The sequence below is a fragment of the Planococcus citri genome, chromosome 3, assembly GCF_950023065.1.
Source record: "Planococcus citri chromosome 3, ihPlaCitr1.1, whole genome shotgun sequence".
In the NCBI taxonomy this organism is placed as follows: domain Eukaryota; kingdom Metazoa; phylum Arthropoda; class Insecta; order Hemiptera; family Pseudococcidae; genus Planococcus; species Planococcus citri.
In genome coordinates this window covers 25,190,842-25,210,879 of record NC_088679.1, presented here as the reverse complement: position 1 = coordinate 25,210,879, position 20,038 = coordinate 25,190,842, and the positions used below count along the sequence as shown (strand labels likewise).

Here is a 20,038-nt window from a genome sequence, read left to right as displayed (position 1 = left end):
GAAAAAAATTAAAATTCTATGAGATTGAAGTTGAAAGCTCGAACTGGTTTGTATCCTGTTTCTCAGCTTTCAAATCGATTGGTGATGGTTTTGTGTCAACGTGGAACTCCTCTAGTGCAGATTTATAGACCAGTCAGCTTTCGAAAATTGTACCATTTTAAAATAGAAGAAACAAAGTTTGAAAATTTATGGCTGAATTTATGGAAGAGATCGCGAGAACGGAAAATCGAGTTTTTGGGTGCTAAATTCTTTTTGAAGCAAATTAATTTTTTTTTTTTGAGAATGGAAAAATTAGGGCTAGAGGTTCTAGGACGTCTCCAAACCTCAACCAATCAATTCATCAGGTTGAAAGTACAAAAATAATCAAATTTTAGCTTTCCACCTAATTTTGATCAAACTTCAATTTTTCTCATAAGAAAATGAGCCAAAAAAATTTTTTTTCAAAATAAAAAATGTAGCCTGACAACCCCAAAACTTTGGATATGGAAAATTCCAAGGAGGCCGATTTCATTTTTGACGACCATTTGACCCCAAAACCTAAAGTGAGCCTCAAGAGGATGTGCAAAATTGAAAATTTTCAAAAAGCACAATATGGGTATCAAACTTTGAATTTTTGATGGAGCAGAATTCATTTTTGTAGAGTATTCGACTCAAAATATTTCAAAATGAGCTCCAAAGGGGAGGCGCAAGATTTACAATTTTTAGAAAATGCAATATGAATATAAAAAACCAGACGTTTAAGAGCGCAGAATTCATGTTTGAAGATTATTTGGCCCCAAATCCCAAAATCAGCTCCTAAAGGGAGGTACAAAATTTTAAATTTCCAAAAACAGAGTGTCTATAAACGGTCATGAAAGTCATAAAAGTCATGAAAAAGTCACGAATTTTGCTTGGAACACACTTCACATTTTTTAAAAAGATAAAAAAAAAATTTGTCCAAAAAATTAGAAAAAAATTAAAAGAACGAAATATGTACTTACTTACTTGGCTACAAATTTTTAAAAAATTATCGCAGTTTCAAGTTATTTTTATATATTTCTTCATTATTTGGGAGGGAGGGGGAGGGGAGGGGGTATTTTTATGTGGTAAAAATGTGAAAAAAATAGGTAGGTCATGAAAAAGTCATGATTTTTTGTCCGGAAGTTTTGTTAGACACCCTGAAAAATATTATTCAGGGATCTAATAAATAAGTATGGAATTTTGAGGGCGCAGAGTTCATTTTTGAGGACCACTTGACCTCAAACCTCAAAATGGGCTCCAAAAGGGAGTTACAAAATTTAAAATTTAGAAAAATAATTTGGGTGTCAAGATAATTATGGGATTTTGAGAGCGCAGAGTTCATTTTTGAAGATCATTTTGACCCCAATTCTCAAAATAGACTCCAAAGGGGAGGTGCAAAAAAATGTCAATTTTCAGAAAGTGCATGTGGGAATCGAAAATTGGGTTTTTAAAGACGCAGAATTCATTTTCGAAGACTACTCGACCCCAAATCTCAAAATGGGCTCCAAAGGGGAGGTTCAAAATTTAAAATTTTCAAAAATATATGGTATCAAAATTAATATGAAATTTTAAGCACATAGAACTTATTTTTTCAAACCATTTGGTCTAAGCATCAAAATTGACTCTAGAATGGAGATGAAAGTTTTAAAAAATTCAATATTAGTATCAAATTGTGGATACGAGCAAAAATCTATTCAAAAATGTTATCAAGTGACCTTCTTCCTTTTTTCTTCGGAGTGTTCGGATGGAAATGATGGTAAAACGAGACCATAGGAAGAAACTTGTGGAGAAAAATGGAAATAAATCTACATATGGACCCAACTTTATTTTTGGTTCAAGTTGGTAATGTCATTGTCTAAAATTGATTCTGTCAATTTTTTTTCAATTATTTTATTAAATTTTTTCCAACAATGGTATATTTTCATTATTTTGTACCAACCCACTAATTTTCGTCAGATTTGTTTACCTTTTGTTTTTAGAGGGATAGAACTAATTTTTTTATATCCATGGATGAAATTTCACGATCGAATTAATTATCATCATAATCCATTTCACGAAATCTGTCTCGGGCCATTAAACGAATTCAACTATAAAATGTCGTTTACTTAATTATTCGCACATTATCTTTATACTTTTATAATACGTATATAAACTACTGGATGACATATTTCACTTGGAGAAAATTTTGGCCACAATCCTGACCCGATTATAAAGCGTGAAAAATTCATAGAACTGGTACTAAAATTTTGATAAATTACCATAGCATGTTTCTCTTGTCCACATAGAACAAAATGCAAAAGCAAATTAATGTCCGTTAGAAGTATTCCAATTGATAATTATTTGTTATAATGCCAATATTTATGCCGATATGTTTATGCGGTTGAAACAAACATGATTTAATATGTGAAAATAGCTATAAAATTTTCACGATGTTTTATATGTTTGCATTTTATCCTCGTGCTGAGCCATTTTATCGCCCATCTGTACTTATCTACCTAAACGAGCATTAATTGAGAATTATTTATTTACAGGCTGTGTCGAAAGTAAAGGTTTACTAGTTGGTAGTAATGCCGGTGTAATGTCCGTTGATTTCGATAGCACCGGTACTTTGGTTATTGCTTCGTCGAATGATCTCGCTTCCCGGGTATGGACAGTAAACGATCTACGTTTAAGGGTAAGTGAAAAAAATGAATAAAAAAATTATCATTAAATTGATTTTATTGCACCGTATATTTATTTTTTTTCTTCTTACGTTACAAGAAAAAAAAAGAGAAGAAGAAAAAAAAGAGGAAAAATTCGTAGTATAAAATATCCTTAAAAAACGATATCTTAAAACATAAACAGAGAAAAGAAATAAATTAAGAGCCAAAAGTACGATATAATACAACAAAAAAATAAATAAATTAGGATAAATACACAAATGCTTTTAGAGTTTTTTAAAAAGAAAATTATATAAAAAAAGAAAGGAAAGTAAAAAAATTAAAAAATACCGTTCTACCTCTGGCACTGCAAAAATGTTTCCCCTTGTGTACGTATTCTCGTGTCACTGCACGGAAACGTGGTACGGGGAAGGGCAGAGAATACGTCACCGTTTAAAAAACCCTAAACGCAAGACAAGGACGAGTTTTCAACTCTACGATTATAAAAAAAAAAATATAAATATCTCTACGTTGGCAGTAATGGTTAAAATATTAATATCGTTAACATATTTAAATGCATTAAACCAAGATAAAAAAAAAGAGAAAGATTTCGTATTTTTCATATAAATAAAATCTTACAAATAAACAATAATATTACGTTATTAATACGATCACGTTGAATAATCATCCTTGCCTTATTAAAAAAAAAAAAAAATACTATACGAATAATTACAGGCGTAAAAACAACGTTTAATAAATAAATTGAGTATAGAAAGAATCTACGAATCGTAAGTATCGAAAAAATTTTTCTTCTGCTATTTTTGATTTAGCATTATTCTTTCTCTCGCGTATACTTTAAAGAAAAAATTAATCTCTAAACAATAAATTAGAAAAAAAATTATTATCGAGCTTAGAGATTTTTTTTCTTTTAAAAATATTACGACGTTGATTTCCTGTTTTTCTACGATTGTTTTATTTGGCAAAAGTTATAATAATTTTGGTATCGGTTGGGAAAAAAACCCACGTTTTTACCTTCGATGAGTTTTTTCCCCTCTATCGTACTTTCGATCTTCCGTAAGTTGGTAACTTTACAAAAGATGAAGCGTTATATTATGGTGGGAAGAAAAACAGGAATATTTTTTCTATAAGGTGAAAATTTTGTTTTAAATATCGAATTAAAATTAATATTAAGTAGATTTCGTCGTGTCAGTGGGCTATACTTTGCTGTGTACACAGCAGAGTTCATAGGGTTACCTGTAAACATGGCATTACAACGTACGAATAACGACTAACATTACTCGATGGCAGACTTTTTTCAATTTTTTCAGTATCTTCGACTATACGATGATTCATATAATTTGCACATACTCTCCGTTCGGCCTACGTTATTTATTGGTGGTACGTTTAAACTTACGGACATACCTGAAATAATGAATTGATTATTAGAAATTTTCGTTAGAAGAAAAACATACTCGATTAAATAAACAAAATAATATTTAATTACTTATCATAATGTGAAAAGTGTAAATATGTAAGTATTCGAGTGATTCAGTTTCTGAGAAATATTATTAGCGTTGTGGAAATTTTTCCACCAAAATGGGTGTAATTTCAAGAGCAAAGAATTTACTAGGAGGGGCAAGGGGGTCGAAATCGACAATTTTTACATTAGGTAGGTCAGTTTATCTATCAAGGGGCCAAAATACTGCACTTTTTGTTATTTTTTCAATTCACTCGGTTGTTTGTTTTCATTGAAATAATTACGAGCCATTATTTCAAACCTGCAGATTATTTAGAGAGACTACGAAAGTATCACTAATTGAATTTTTAAAGTTTAAATGAAATTTTTCACAATTTTCTGCAATGCATTAAAATTTTTTGTTAATTTAATTATTTTCAAGTGAGACATGCAAAAAATGAGCCAAAATCGCAATAAAAAGTTTGCTACTGGAATCCTAAATTTGAATTTTCTTAATTGGAATCCCACAAACGCCCAAATAATAAAAAAATAAATAAAAATTATGTAAATTTCATTGTTTTCAAGTTGGGGGGGGGGGGGGGGTTAATTTTGAATTATCCTTTTAGTAATTTTGGATAAAATCTTATTCTGTCATACTTTTATTGGTATTTCTATCTCTCCTCCCCCCTTTTTTTTTTGAAAATATCTTTACTCATGGGAAGGATAGCAGAAAGGCACAACCTTTATAAATTTCAAATATTTTCTGATTTTGAATTTTACGAAGAGCGGCAGTTTTGAAGAGGAGGGGGAAGGGAGAGTTCAAACGAGACTTTCATTCACTTGCAATTTCTTGCAAAACCCTCAAACCTTGAATGATTACACCTCAAGACTGATGAAACTCGAAATGATTTTTTTGTGAGAGTAAATCGAAGATCCAAAATCAGAAATTTAAATTTGAAAAGCTCAAAACTGAACTTTTAAGGTAAAAGTTCAATTTTTTTTACATTGAATACAAAATTTGAGAGCTATGCTTAAGTTGAAAATTCAAAAAAATCACAGTAAAGACTCTTTCCAGTCTTAAAAAAAATAAATCAAAATTGGATCTTTTTATATGTACCTCTGAAGGCTACAAAGGCTCCCATTTTTGATCAAACTATGTTGAATCTCCCCCCCCCCGTCCACCTTCAAAGATCATCAAGTTCCAAAAAAATCTATAACAATGAGTGGGGCTCCATTTAGGAAGTTTTCGAGGGCACTGACTTCGTTCAACTGCTCCCCTCCTCCAACTCTTGATTTTGATTTTTTTTTCAGAAAAATTATGAAAATATGGTGTTTTATGTTCATTCTTACTGATTCGAGGTCTCAGATTTTGAATATCTATTTAATTTTGGGATTCGACTCTTTTTTGTTTTTTCCATTCTTCTGTTTTGAAAAAAGTTGGCGATTGAAACCCTTAGCGAATGTCAAACTAAATTTGGGGATAATAAATTTTCAATTTTGTTTCCTCATTTATTCGAAATTCAAAATTTCTTTTGTGGTAATTTTTGGAGGAAAAATTGAAAAGTACTTTTGAAATTCAGTTTGCTCCCTACTTTGATCAACAGTTCTTCCAGAAGAATCTCGATAGACTTGAGAGCCAAACCAGTCATCGTCCAGTGATCATGGCCCTATTTCTAACCTCTAGAATCGTTTTGCTGCAGTTTAAAAATATTTTGGAGCCTCCAGCGAATTTTTTAATTTTCTGGTTCTTGAAAAAATAAACTGTTTGAATATGGATTTGAACTGATAGAAATTGATTTTGAAAATTTGCAATTGAATGATCGTAGGGGTCACGTACGAAGATAGTTAGAATGAGCTTTGTTCGTAATGAATTTCATTTGAATCATTTTTATGTTTTTTTTTTTGTTTTTTTTTTCAAATTGAAAATTTCTAAATATTTATTGGAGACTCTAGAACAGATTAAACCGCCATCAATCGATTTGAGAAATCAAAAATTCTGATGAAATTAAATTTCAGCCTTCTATCTGAATTTGATCAAATTTTGATTTTTTTTACAAAAAGTTGACTTGATTTTAATTTTTCTTTAATTTTTCAAAAATTTGAAAAATGAAATGCAACTCTTGGTTTTTCTTTTGATTTTTATTCTTTTGCTCCAAAAAATTCTCGACTGGGTCATTCTGATTTTCTTAAAACGTAATCTAAATTCTTCGGCTTCAATTTGATCAAATTTTGATTTTTTTTACAAAAAGTTGACTTGATTTTAATTTTTCTTTAATTTTTCAAAAATTTGAAAAATGAAATGCAACTCTTGTTTTTTTTTTTGATTTTTATTCTTTTGCTCCAAAAAATTCTCGACTGGGTCATTCTGATTTTCTTAAAACGTAATCTAAATTCTTCGGCTTCAATTTGATCAAATTTTGATTTTTTTGAATAAAAAATTGATCTAATTTGAATTTTTAAAAAAGCTCAAAATCGAAAAATGAAATTCAGCTCTTGGCCATTGTTGGAGACTCTGGAGCAGCCTAAAACTTTCGTTAATCGATTTGAGGGCTAAAAAATCTTTTTGAAACAAAATTTTGCTTTCTAAGTATCTGAATTTGATCAAATTTTGATTTTTTTTACCAAAAAAAGACTTGATTTCAATTTTTTCATTTTTTCAAAATTTTGAAAAATGAATTGTCGCATTTTGATTTTTATTCTTTCGGTCCAAAAAATTCTCTACTGATTGGGGATACTTCTCATACTGATATTTTCTCAAAAATGTAGTCCAAATTCTTCTGCTTCAATTTTATTTAGGTAATTTGAATTTTTTTCATGAAAAATGGATTTAATTTTAATTTTTTAAAGTTCCAGAATAGATTTTTTTTCAACTCAGTACTTGGATTTGATGCCCCGATTTTTGAATTTTCTCTCGATTTTTATTATTTTTTTTGCCCAAAAAATTTTCAACCAATTGGAATACCTCTCTTGCTAATATTTTCTCAAAATGTAATCTAAATTCTTTGAAAATAGCAGTCATTAAAAATTATTCGATTTTAATCGTCATTATAATTATCCACATTCAATTACACGATACTTTTCTTAAAGAGGTTGACCCGGTAGGTGTACCAGAGAGTTTTTTAACCAAGTTTTTAGCTTCTTTTGTATCAGACCCAAAATTAGTATAATTTAATTATATCATGTCTATTTTTTATTTCTTCCCAAACAACGTCTATTGAGCAGAATTATTACTTATCTAAAAATTTCGATCACTACAGAAACCTCGCAGCTTTTATTTGATCATTTTAATCACATCTTCGGGGCAACATGTGATTTGATTAAGGTGATTAGTAGTTTGAGTTACGATTTTGTCTATCGAATACTAGTACAGATACGCGAATTGTACTAATGCTGGCCAATGAATTGATATTTTTTCATTTTGACGGATGATTTGATGGCACAGAGGCGGCGTGCGGCCTTCGTTAATTTACGATGTGAATTTTTCAAGACTATGTACTTTGGGAGCCGTTCAAAATATCTACTATGTAATGTATTGGGATGTGATGTTTTCCTAGTAGTAATGACGAGTGGTTTGATTGCACGTAATACGTTTCTTATTTTTTTTTTTTTGAAAGAGAAAGAGAGGCGGAGAGGACCGGTCAAGAGTACTATACGTCTACTTATGTAGTCGAATGCATTCTATACCTATAAGATACTCGTAAGCGGTTGCCGAATAGATTCGAACGAGGTGTATAATTCAGGTAGCATGAATATTGTTATCAACGAGCCGTAAAAACATTAATCATAAAATTAATGAAAGCCATTGTGTATTACAAGCCGCGGCAAAGGTTTAACGATGATTCATTTCGTAATTATATATATTTTTAAACGAATATTAAAAAATGAAGAAAAGCATTGACGTTAAACAAGTTGTAAGATCGGGTATACGATTTGAATTATTGCGAAATGTAGGTACTCGTACCTACTCCTCGTATACGATACGAGCCGAGCCGCGTGATTCAGTAGGTAATTATTCTCGAAAGGATGTTGACTCTTTTTTTCATTTATATTATTTTCATTTTTGTTTCATTTTGTGTTTGTGGTTATGCGAAGTGATGGGATACCGCATAGATGATGATAATGCCTCATGCAGTCGATTTTACTATCTATACAATATAATATTTGTCGCGTTTACTCACCGTCATTAATATATTGATGACTTTCCTTAATGGTGTGTTTATTTCTTTGCCAGACGTACGTCCAGGCAATTATAACGGCAACTTGCACAGCTAAGAATATCAAGCAGGATATAACGATTCCGAAAATATTGACGCAGAAATTTTCGAAATTTTCGCTAGACGTTTGATGCACGTAGACAGACTCGTCGCTGTAGCCCGTCGAATTATCGTTCGAATGACTTCTTCCTTGACCGTGTTTATTGAAATTAAATTTATCGGTAATTTGAATAGATCCGACTAATAATAAATCTTCTCGCGGTTCTGTGCTTCTCCTTCTCCTTTTACGTCTGCCGTATGATGATACTGATCGTAGTTCGCCGCTTACGTCTTCTTGGTCGCATCGTACTGGTTCGCAAGTTGGCATACAAGGTGTTACTAAAGCTCTGAATTGTACTACTTCCGATGAGGGGAATTTGAAAGCGTCGAAGTATGACAGTAAAATCTGTAAAAAAGAAAAAGTTTAATTAGTGGTTAGGTTAAAATGTTGAGGGTTGAGTAATACGATGATTTTTTAAACAGGTGATGAGTTGGGTGGGATTTGGATTTTTCGATGAGGAGCTAGGGGTTTTCACAAAGATATTATTAAACATTAATGGAAGAGGCAACGGAATGAGGGGGAGTAGAGGGGATTGGAATCAACAAACTGATGGTGAAATATCGCCTAAATATTCACCCCTTCAATTTCCAGGGTCTGCAATTCAATTTACAGATGTGTTGCTTGTATTGCTTTTCAAAAAGTGAATTATTTAGTCAGCTTGAAGGATGAGAGGGTCAAAAATACACTACGGAGCCACTTTTCAGGCGTTGAATTCAATTCTTCGATTATTGGCAAAATTTTGAAAATTCAAATGATCTATTTTTCGTGAAAAATATCAAAATTTGATAAAATTGAGGTCTGTTGTGAATATTTATTCATTTTGATCCTTCAAATTGATTAGTGATGGTTTTAAGCCCTTTTTAACCCTCCTCCAGTAAATTTTGAGCTGTCCAGTTTTAGAAAAATTGAGTTCAAAAAATTAAAATTAAATTCAGATGCTTTTAGATTTTTTTTTTCATTTCAAACAACTTATCATTTTTTTGTATTTTTTTCCTCGTCATTTGTAAACTTTTTCACTTCGTTGATTTGTTCTTCAATTTTTAAAAAATATTTGAAAAAAAATTTTCTTTGGGAATTTGTTTATTGATAGCTTCTGTTTTTGATCTGCTGGAGGCCTTAAAAGAGCTCAAAACCGCTCGAAATCGATTTTCAAAGTTGAAAATAAACTATTTGTGAACGAAGTTTCAATTTTTAATATTTCAAATTTTCAATTTTATCAAACTTCGATTTTTTCATGAAAATTTAGGCAATTTTGAAGTTATAAAAATTTACTAAATATCAAAAAATGAAATTCAGCGACGAAAATTTGTCTCAATGGTTTATTTTTGCTTAATCTAAAAATTTTTTGCTGTTTGGGATACTTTTTCGTGTGTGGGGGGAGGGGAGTAGAAGCAAAAACAGTTCTCCCAGAACGGAAAATTTTTGAACGGTCTTATCGATTTTCACAGTAAAAATTACTCCTTATATTTCTTCTTTGAGAGTAGGATTTTTTACAACTTTTTTCTGCAATTTACTAATTGCCCAAAAATTTAGTTTTGAACTCGCATTTTAGGAATTTCCCTGGAACCTCCTAAAAGGGTCAAGAGGGTGCCCAATATTCACCGAACAATATTATAGGTCATGAAGTTCATTTTTGGACTTTGCAGAGTGATTTGAAGTTTCTGGAGAAAATTGAAAAAATTACTGTTAGCTCAAAAAAAAAAAAAAAAATTATATGTACTTCATTTCAAGAAAAGGTTTGAATTCGGCCTTGAAACAGTTTTTTTAAATTTTCAAAAATTCGACAAAAATCCAAAAATGAACTTTAGAATTTGTAATTTGGGTTTTGGGTGTTTTGAGACTTTCTCTTTCGATCGAGCTTGGTTTTCTGAAAATTATTTGCAAAAATAATTGTCTCCTCATGACAGGTGACTCAAGGTGAGGGTAAATTTTAAAAATCTCAAAATCAATTTTGAATCAAAATTCCTCACCGTTAAATGCTTATCATCGAGCTCAACGTGTGAAAATCAAAGCTCGTAATCGGTTCCTTTTTCAAAATTTTAATTACTATGGTTACTTACTTTTTTTTAAATGTTCAAAATTCTCAATTGTTCAAGTCTCGTATTTTGTCAAATTTTCCGAAAAGTCTTGTTTTTTTACCTGAAATTGTTGAAAATTGTCGTCTTTTCGAGCGAAAAAATTCCAAAAAAATCTCAATTTTTTGTCTAAAACTGCTTAAAAATTTCTTCTGTTCTCAAAAAGTAGATAGTAAAAAATCTCACTTTTTTGACAAAATTGCAAAAAAGGTTACCTCTTCGTCAATAAATTCCAAAAATTAGAAAAATTCTAGTTTTTCACCAGAATTGTTAAAAATCTTGTTTTATCACCAAGATTTGCGAAAAATTTTCATTTTTTTTTTCATATGTATGTGTTGTCAATGTCTTTTTTGCTAAAAATTGCCCAGAAGTTTCGCTATTTTGCCAACACTTGCTGAGAAGTCCTGCCTTTTGCTGAAATTATCATAGTCTAGCTGACGTTCGCCCAAAAATAGCATAATTGCAAGAAAGTCGTTTATGCTGTAAAAGTTGCTGAAAATTTCCAGTTTTCTGCAAAAAATTCCCAAAACTTTGACTCTTCCCAACTGCCAAAAAGTTGCGAAATAGTCTCACCTTTTTGACAAAAATTGTAAAAAAAATGTATCACTTTTTCATTAATAACTGTCAAAAAATACTACTTTTTTGCTAAAATTGCCGAAGTATCGATTAAGTTTCATTATCAGATTTTAATTGGAATGTTTATTTAATTGAGAAGTTTTTTATTATTTTTTTTTTTTGGTAATTTTTTCCTGCATCAAAATGTTTTACACACGTTATAACTTTTTTAGTCAACTTTTTCAACTTTTTTTGGTTAGGGTCAAGTTACTTTATTTTTAGAAAAAATTGAGTACGAGCCTCGGAAAATCTTTCATTTTAAGGCCCCGCTATATTATCCTGTTACAGCTTTTCTATAATTCCGAAAACTTGATGGTCGGGCGGGGGGGGGGGTTAAGGTAATAGAGTAAGTGCTATTCTACTATCAAACCAAAGAAACACTCACCTTTCCATTGCCAGCCGATTTATACAAAGGTCCCATAATGTAGTGATCGGTAGGACAACCATCCGAATCGATTAACACAATTTCGCTCGAATCGACTCCATCCATAGCGACCAATTCACGTACGAAGATTTCATAAGGACTGTTCGGGTCGAGAATTTCGAATTTCAATGCCAAAGGATCTCCTACTTCAGCCGATGGTTTAACATCACCTCCGGATCGATCGGTTATCTTCATAGCTACATTAGGCGAATCGACTACAACTTCTTCGCTGATAGCTGGTTTAACATCTCCTTGAATACCGAGATCAACCTCGTTCGAGACAGTCTTATTGGTCAAATCGTATTGGCAGGCGATAGCTAAACCTAAATCGGAACTTGTGACAATAGTATCGTGGTGCTGGATAACAACGTCGTTCAAGTATTTGCCCAATCCTTGGTGTTTGACGTTGCATTCGACGTCATCGTAGGCCATCTCCAGTTCAAATTCCAAGCTGTTTTTCACATCTTGTACGCAAGAGTTTGGACTACCCTTGGCGTATATTTTACCGTCGAATAATTTGCTGGTTTTGATTTTGGTCACCATCTCTCCGGCTCGGCAGTCGATGGATACGTTGTAGCATGAGCTTAATTCGTAAGTGGAGGCTTCCGGTACGTCTAAGTAAGGGTCCTGTAACAGAATGAAGAAATTGATTATTATTAGGCCAGAATATGACGACGTTTGTTTTGGGTATCATTGAATTGGAACATGTGAACGTTGTACAGATATATATGTAGGTACTAGGTACCTATGAGATGTGTGGAATCGATCTTTTTGGTACGCTTATTTGTACGTATGTATATTATCGTGTGGTCTCCTACACGATACATATGTGGTATATATAGGCGGAAATTGATGACCAACGTGTATGAAGTAACTACTACCGACATCTAACAAGCTATCTATCTTGTTATTACGCTCGTTATATTACTACACTATCGTTATTTGATGTCATTTCGATGCAGTCAAAATAAGAACTGGTATTACAATTTTTTTTAGACGTAGGGAGTCTACCAAAATTTGGTATTTAAGAATCGCGAGTTTTCGCGACCCTTTTTTTCGCGACCCTTTCTTCGCGACATTTTTTTTCGCGACCCTTCCTTCGCGACATTTTTTTCGCGACTTTTTCTTTCTCATTTTTTAATGATAAAAAACGGGTTTCCAATAAAGTTCATTTGGCCAACTTTCAATAGTTCATGTGACATAAAAAAATGTATGAAATAACTCTGTACTAAAAAAATATGAGAAATATTGAAAACTTCATTTATACCTTTTTCAATGAAATGAATATTAAGTATTAATAGGAAGTACTTCAATTTAAAAAGATTGAATTCTGGAGACGAAAAAAACGTCCGCCCGAAGCTTTTTTGTTGGCAAAACTGTTTAATCGATCCGTTGGAATTTTTCTTTCGAATTCATACCATTAAATTGCTGGTTTTTAGTGGAAAAAAGAGTATAAGACAGAAGATTAGAAAGGACAGGGTTACAAATTCCACGAATTCCACCGAACCAGCTTGCACGATGTGACAAGTGAGAAATCCCCTGGAATGAAATTATTCCATTTTACGTGTAAAAATTTGAAAAAAGTCTCAAAAATACGATACATTTTTATCAAGCTAATCTACCTCGTAGTTCGACCGAGTAAAAGATTTTTAACGACTTGATGCGAAATTAAACCATTCCAGGGGTAATTGATAGGCTATAAATTTGCATAAAAAATATGAAATTATAATTCGTACGTAGTCTGAGAGGTATAGAGAATAACTTGAGGTGATTAGACGTGTGCTTAATACGAGCTTGGAATTACGACAGTTTAACGACCACACATTTGCTGGACGTTGTGTACGTATTACCTAGAGATGGATAAAAATATATGATGCCAGTAAGGAAATAATTTCCACGAGATACTCGTATTTTTCCGCTTTTAAAGATGACCCGTTGAAAGATGGGCATTAATGGGTTCGAGATATAAGACGACGCTTATTACTAAATTATACACGATGTTGTACGAATATACGAGTAGTACGATGATGAGGAGCAGCAACACAGGATGACAGCTGAGTAAAAAATATTCAACATTGTGGCTGCTGCGATTATCGTGCAGCAAGTCTCTCTATATAGTTAGGTATATTGCAATATTTCCGCGATGACTGAGAGAGGATGATTGAGGGGGGGGGGGGAAGAGGACGAGTATGCTGACGTTGGCGATTTAGAATCGTCCTCGACATTGCGTTTGAAAAATTAGGCCGACGTGTCGTTTTGGTTTGTGTGACAAATGAGGAACGAAACAACGATGTTCTGGTGTAGCTAGGCCAACTCCGCGTAGAGTAGTTTCCAATACCTAATATTTTTTTTTCCACCATAATTCTCGCTCTGCCGTGTAATTGGTTTTTAATGTGCGCGCCATTCTTTCGGATATTAGTTTGCTGGTTTGGCAGTCAGCGGAAATCCAATATCGATATTTTTATTGGCAAAAAATCGAGATCGCCATCGGCCGCTGTAAACGAAAGTGTCTACTATGAAATATTGGTCAGCGCGTTTTACTGCGGACGTCGTCGAGTAGTGTTTAAATTACTTTACTCGTTTCGTTGCGTTGAGATCTTGATACTCTTCGTACAAGGTGCAGTGCGGAAAAAAAATGTCATTTGTATCTGGCGAATTGGAATTGGGCGAAATAAGTGTTACACTTTTGGCAATCGAGAGTCAAGGCTGTCTGTTGCGTGGAAAGTTATGGTTAATGGAGGTGTCGAATGTCGATTCCGATTCCGCACTCGTAATTACGTATTTCCTCGTATACAACACGCTGCACTGTAGCGTAGCCCAAATGCGCGTATTTTCACTGCTGATGATGGCTCCGATTGTGTAGTTGTTTTGTTTCGCACAGATGGTTAATTAATACGATGGTAGAGGATGAGTTAGGTGATCGAGTCTTACTGCAGTGTTCATCGTTGGGTTTTTGAATATGCCCCCGAGGTGTATTCTTATTCGTGTTTGATTTATCATGTTTCTCGTCTTGTATCTCGACATACGAATAGGTGTGATGGACTCGAAGTGCATTTTGGCGTTGGGGAAATTCCACCCGAAGTTGAAACACCTACTGTGAACTACTTGTATCGGTGTCTCTGAAATTTCCGATTAGAGAGTCACTCTGCCTCCAAATTTTGTGCTTCTTTTATTTGAGATTTCAAGTTTTGCTCTTTCCTTCGGTCTCAAAATTGAGTTATTTGATTCTTGAAATGATATTACCAAGAAAAAGATGACTGATGAAAAGTGATTTTTTAACAGTGTCTTGAAGATATTGTAACTAATTTAAAAAGTGAAAATTATCAACTTTAATTCTTATGGGACTGGCCTTTTTATGAATTTGGAAACGTTTATGTACACATCTGTCTTGAAAATTATTATCATTTCTCTTTTCAATTCTTTGGCACGTATTTCAATTGATGGAAAACAACGCCAAAAAGTTGAAAAATATTCCCAAATCTCAAGTGTATTTTATGAAAACAGATTTGAAAAAAATTGTGCTGAAAGTCAAGTTCAAATTTTAGAAAAGGTCTTGGAAAATTGGCGGAAAGTTCGGTAGGTTAGGTCGATTTTTAATCTCTTTTGAAATTTGACGATGTCCAGCAAAAAATCGTGGCTGAATGACCTCAACAAGTTGTAAAATTTTTTATATTTTTGGGCCAATACATATGTAACCACCCCTCTCCTCAAACGAATTCTTAGTTGATAAAATTTGAAAATTTCTCAAGTAACTACCAATTTTTTTGAATCCTTTTTTGTTAGAGTGAAAAAATTGTTGTGTTTTCTTTTTGAAACATAAGATGAATAATTTTTCAAACTTGAGCTCTCGTGGGGAAGGAAGAGGTTAGGTATAAAAATGCGAGATTTTTCCTAGTTCTTGTTAAATTCATTTCACCACTCTGTTAAATTTTGAGAAAAAATTAAAAAACGACCCAACTCTAGAGGCAGGTTTCTAGAAAATTTGGAAAAGTGAAGGAATTTCGCCTTTCTGAAAAAGCCAGGAAAATGTTGAAGAAATGTGCAATTTTTACTGCAAAGTGAAAGGTATTTTCTGTGTGTGAAAATGCAGACTTTTTTAGGGAGGTAATCCATATCAAATAACTGAATGTAAAAATTGTCAAATGAGAATTTTCGCTGTTTTTGAAAATTAGTCTGCATAAACGCTCTGAAATTCTCCCCCCCCCTCATAGGTCAAAATTATTTTTTGAGGTTCCCTATTTTTATGTATTTTTTGTTTATTGGGATCGAATGTCGAAATGCTCCAAAATCTCGAACTGGACAAAGTTAAATCGAAATGGCGTGCAAAAAATACTTCATTAGCCAAAATTTCACGTGCTTAAATGCATTTTTCGATTTTTTGGGAATTTTAAAAAAATCAAATTTGAGGCAAAAATGCCAAAAAACCGAATTTTTCCAAATTAACCCCAGAACGCTGAAATTTGTCATTTATTGTATCTTTGAGTTCCTATAAATCGATTGGAAACAGGTTTGAATCGTTTTGAGCAGTTCTGGAGCCTCCAGCAGATTTTTGAAAAGTGGCATTTCCACAAAATTTTACTCAATGAAAATGAAAAGCTAAAATTCACTTTATGCCCCATTTTCAACATGCTGAGTTGATTATTGAGATGGTTTCAAGCTGTTCTGGAGCCTCCAGCCATATTTTGAAAATTCCAGATTTTCTGAAAGTGACATAGAAACTGTTCAAATTGACTTTTACCACATATAAAAAACATTTGACCGATTACACGCCATTTTTCCAATATCGGTTCATGTCCATTCGAAACCACATATTTCTCCAGAAATTTCTTAATTAAAAATTTTGAAAATTCATAAATGCTGAGTGGGCTGCAGGTAGTTTTTAAGTCGTTTTTGAGTCTCTGGATTTTTTTTTTTTTTTTTTTTTTTTTTTGAAAATTCCAGCTCTCGGGAAAATGCTTAAAAGTCAGCCCGAACAGTTTTGAAACCTCCAGAATTTTTTTTTTGCAAATTCCAGTTCTCGAAAAATCGTCTTAAATCCGTCCAATTTTTAGCGACCACTTAATCAATTACCTACTCATCAATTTTCCAGAGTCGTTTTCTGCTCGTTTAGGTCTTACAACTTCATTGCGTAAAATTTTGTGTTTTGTGATATATTTTTAAAAATATACTAGAGGCTCCAGAATTGCCCAAAACTGTTCAAAACTATTTTCAATCGATTTAGAGGGCCAAAAATAGGGCACTTGACAAATCTATATTTTCGAAGTTCATTTGGCAAAATTTTGATTTTTTCGTATTTTTGACCAAAAATTTGATTTTCAAAAATTCGCCAAAAATCAAAAAAATGCACTACTTGAGCACCTGAAATTTTAGTTGGTGATGCATTTTTGCATGCTCTTTCTATTCATTTTTAAGGGGGGGGGGGGAGGAATCAACTTTTTTCAGTCAGTTGAGATACTTTTTTGTAAGCATCTGCAATTTTCAAAATTTTCATCCTCGACTCTCATTCAGTGAGTCTAAAAATCCTGATACTTATGTACTTTAATTATGATCAATGATCATAGTACGTACTTCGGTTCTTGAGCCAAAAAGTTCTTGAAATAAAACGCTTTTATGTTGCTGTTGTGTACAATGATATTCAAACTTTTGAAATAAAGGCCACTCCAACCCCTCTTTCCAGATCCCAGCTGCAAACACTCAACAAATTAATTGATCAAATTCATCACCGATAATAACGTCTGAAAAATTTTTACCATTCCTTTCCATCATTTTGTGTGAAGTTTATAGGTATTTTAATCATCTGGAAATTTTGAAAAATTGGTCTGGAAAATGGGGAAAAGTTGGATAAAGTCATTCTTCTGAAAGAGTGAACATCCCAAAATAGTTCTAGAAATTCTGAAACAGCCAGCCAGAATGATTTTTGAAAAATTCCAACCCCCTAGTTTCAAACCTTCTGAAACATTTTTATTTCTGTGAAAGATTTCGAAATAAAAACCGAATAATTTTTGAAAAACTTCTCTAGACCAAGCGAATTCGGTTAAGGCAATTTCATTCGTAAAGGTTTCCCTTTCGTCGAACTTCAATATTGACCTGATCTAGAATATGTAAATATCTATCACAACACAAATAGATTCATCAAATTGCCACATAGGTAATACAAAAGACAACCTACACGTACGTTGAGAATCGATTAGGTCAACGAATTTTCCCATATATCGAATTTTCGATTCTCGCGGCCGTTACAGCGATCGTGTCACCTGTCAATATGTGTAGGCCGAGTACTTGACGCTATTCTGGTACATATACTTAATGGTGCATCGTGTACACTGTACAGTGTACAGCGTAAAGTGTAGGTAGGTTTAGCTAGAGTGTACATCAGCAGATGCACATTGAAAATGATATAAAAATATGCTGGTGTAAATAGAACGGAACCGGTGTAATCAAGATATTGCAAGTTTTTATTTCCGTTTTTACGGCGAAATGGAGTTTTTTTTCCTCTGTGTGTGTCTTTCTACCGTCAGCTATAGGTGTAGCCTACAACAGAGATGGCTTCAATTGTCTTTAATCGCGCTGCTATGAAAATATATACCATGTTCTATCAGCGAAAGTCGTCAATATTCTGGTACGACCTTCTGTCTCCCTTTCTCGATGCTTTTTAAATGGTACATTACTCGATATGTTCGTCTTTTTTTATTATTTACCCAGCGATGAGAACGTTGCGAACATGCTTCGCGCTTTGATCTTTGAACCTTATGGGTGGTATTTAAATGACCGATTTGCGATTCGCCGACACCTTCGTCTTCGGTTTTGCGCTAATAGTCTATATTATTGGCGGTAAAATGAATATCTCGATGCGTTTTCCCACGTACACAGTTCCATAAACTTTTTATGTATATTTTGTTGTTGGCAGGTAATTAAAAGTAAACAATCAAGTTCACTTCGATTTCAATTTTATTCCGCGTGATTTTCTTTCTCTCTCTCGAGTACTCGCTCCTCGCGATGAAATTATTTTTCGCAGTTGAAAAGGTCGCGAATTGTAGAAATTTGGCGATTCGTAAATCGATCCTATGACCAAAATACCCGTCTAACTGTTCATCATCGTTAGGTCAATAGGTAAATTATATCGCGAACCGGTTATACGCCTTGAACAATGCCTCCTACGAGATCAATTTCGCCAACTGGACCTTTCTCATTAACAATAGAGCCAATGCAAGTCTGGCCTGAACCGGATTACGCGTTGGATTGGGTTTCTACATCAACATCATCTAGCTGCGAGATACTCTTTAATTTAGATTACAATCCAGATGAGCGACGCTGCAGATTAGGTACCGATTTGGTAAATAATTGTATATGATTTTCATACAAAATACCACTTTAACCTGGTATTTTGGTGATTTTGTTGCTAAGACTGTAACTCTCGACGTCTAATCGATATCCGAGTATCGATAATGTGCTATAAAAAGCATCCTAAATAGGTATTTTGATGCTGAAAGATTGAGGTGCGGTTGGATGTGACGATGGGAAGGGAAGAGTTTATACTGGAGTTATTCCGATTGAGATATTAAGTTTCGTAATTTTTTTCAGTTTTTATCTGTGGATTTTATCTGATTATAAATATCTTCGAAAATTATGTCATGAATTGGGCTTTTCTCTTATTTTTACCTCGATTGGGGTCATGTTCAGTTATTGTTTCAATTATTCTCATAAGCGAACCTCTACAACGATCGAGCTAAAATTTGGCTCACTGAAAGAACATGTCACCAAGATCCCAGAATCAAATTTTCAACTACCGAAGTTGATTACGACACCTTCTGAAGCGATTTGAAAATTGCTGGAGAAAAGTGAAGTTTTGCTGGAGGCTCCAGATTGGTTCAAAATTGGTGGAAATCGATTTGTAGGGGTCGAATTTAGAGGGTAGGCGAAATTTCGAACAATTTATTGCAAAAATTGACGATTTAAGAATGTTTCGAAATTTGAGAGTTTTTATATTATTGCAAAAAAATACACTTTTCAACTCGTCACCTCGGATATTCGATCCAACGACTCTAATCTATTTGGAATACTGAACTTATGATTGGATTAAATTTTTAGCTGTCGAAGTTGATTATAACGTTTTCTGGAGTTATTTGAAATTGCTGGAGAAAAGTCAAATTTTGCTGGAGGCTCCAGATTGATCCAAAAATGGTGGAAAATCGAGTTGGAAGGATCGACTTTAGGGGGTACACGAAGTTTTGACCAGTTTATTGCAATAACTGACGATTTGGAAATTTTTTCAAAATTTGAGAATTTTCAACTCGTAAACAAATACACTTTTCAATTCGTTTCATATGATTTTCGATTCACTGACCGTAATCGATTTGCAATATCAAACTTATGATAGGATTAAATTTTCAGCTGTCGAAGTTGATTACAACGCCTTCTGGAGCGATTTGAAATTGCTGGAGAAAAGTCAACTTTTGCTGGAGGCTCCAGATTTGTCCAAAAATGGTGGAAATCGATTTGGAGGGGTAGACTTCAG

The 20,038-nt window shown here is 33.2% G+C and overlaps 2 protein-coding genes across 3 annotated transcripts in view; one reads left to right on the top strand and one right to left on the bottom strand.

The window, feature by feature from the left end:
* Positions 1-20,038, top strand: part of Atg16 (Autophagy-related 16) — a 452,024-nt gene that overhangs the window by 16,602 nt on the left and 415,384 nt on the right. Inside the window, exon 7 of the mRNA XM_065357133.1 lies at positions 2,532-2,674. Within this exon, the coding sequence (XP_065213205.1) occupies positions 2,532-2,674 (143 nt within the window). The remainder of the gene's footprint in view (positions 1-2,531; positions 2,675-20,038) is intronic.
* The window catches only part of neo (neyo), a 152,426-nt gene continuing 135,088 nt past the window's right edge, over positions 2,701-20,038 (bottom strand). For both annotated transcript variants that reach the window (XM_065357131.1, XM_065357132.1), the window contains exons 6-8: positions 11,485-12,150; positions 8,274-8,754; positions 2,701-4,061 (exon numbers count right to left, since the gene is read on the bottom strand). In XM_065357131.1, the coding sequence (XP_065213203.1) occupies positions 3,964-4,061; positions 8,274-8,754; positions 11,485-12,150 (1,245 nt within the window). In that variant the 3' untranslated portion in view covers positions 2,701-3,963. The remainder of the gene's footprint in view (positions 4,062-8,273; positions 8,755-11,484; positions 12,151-20,038) is intronic.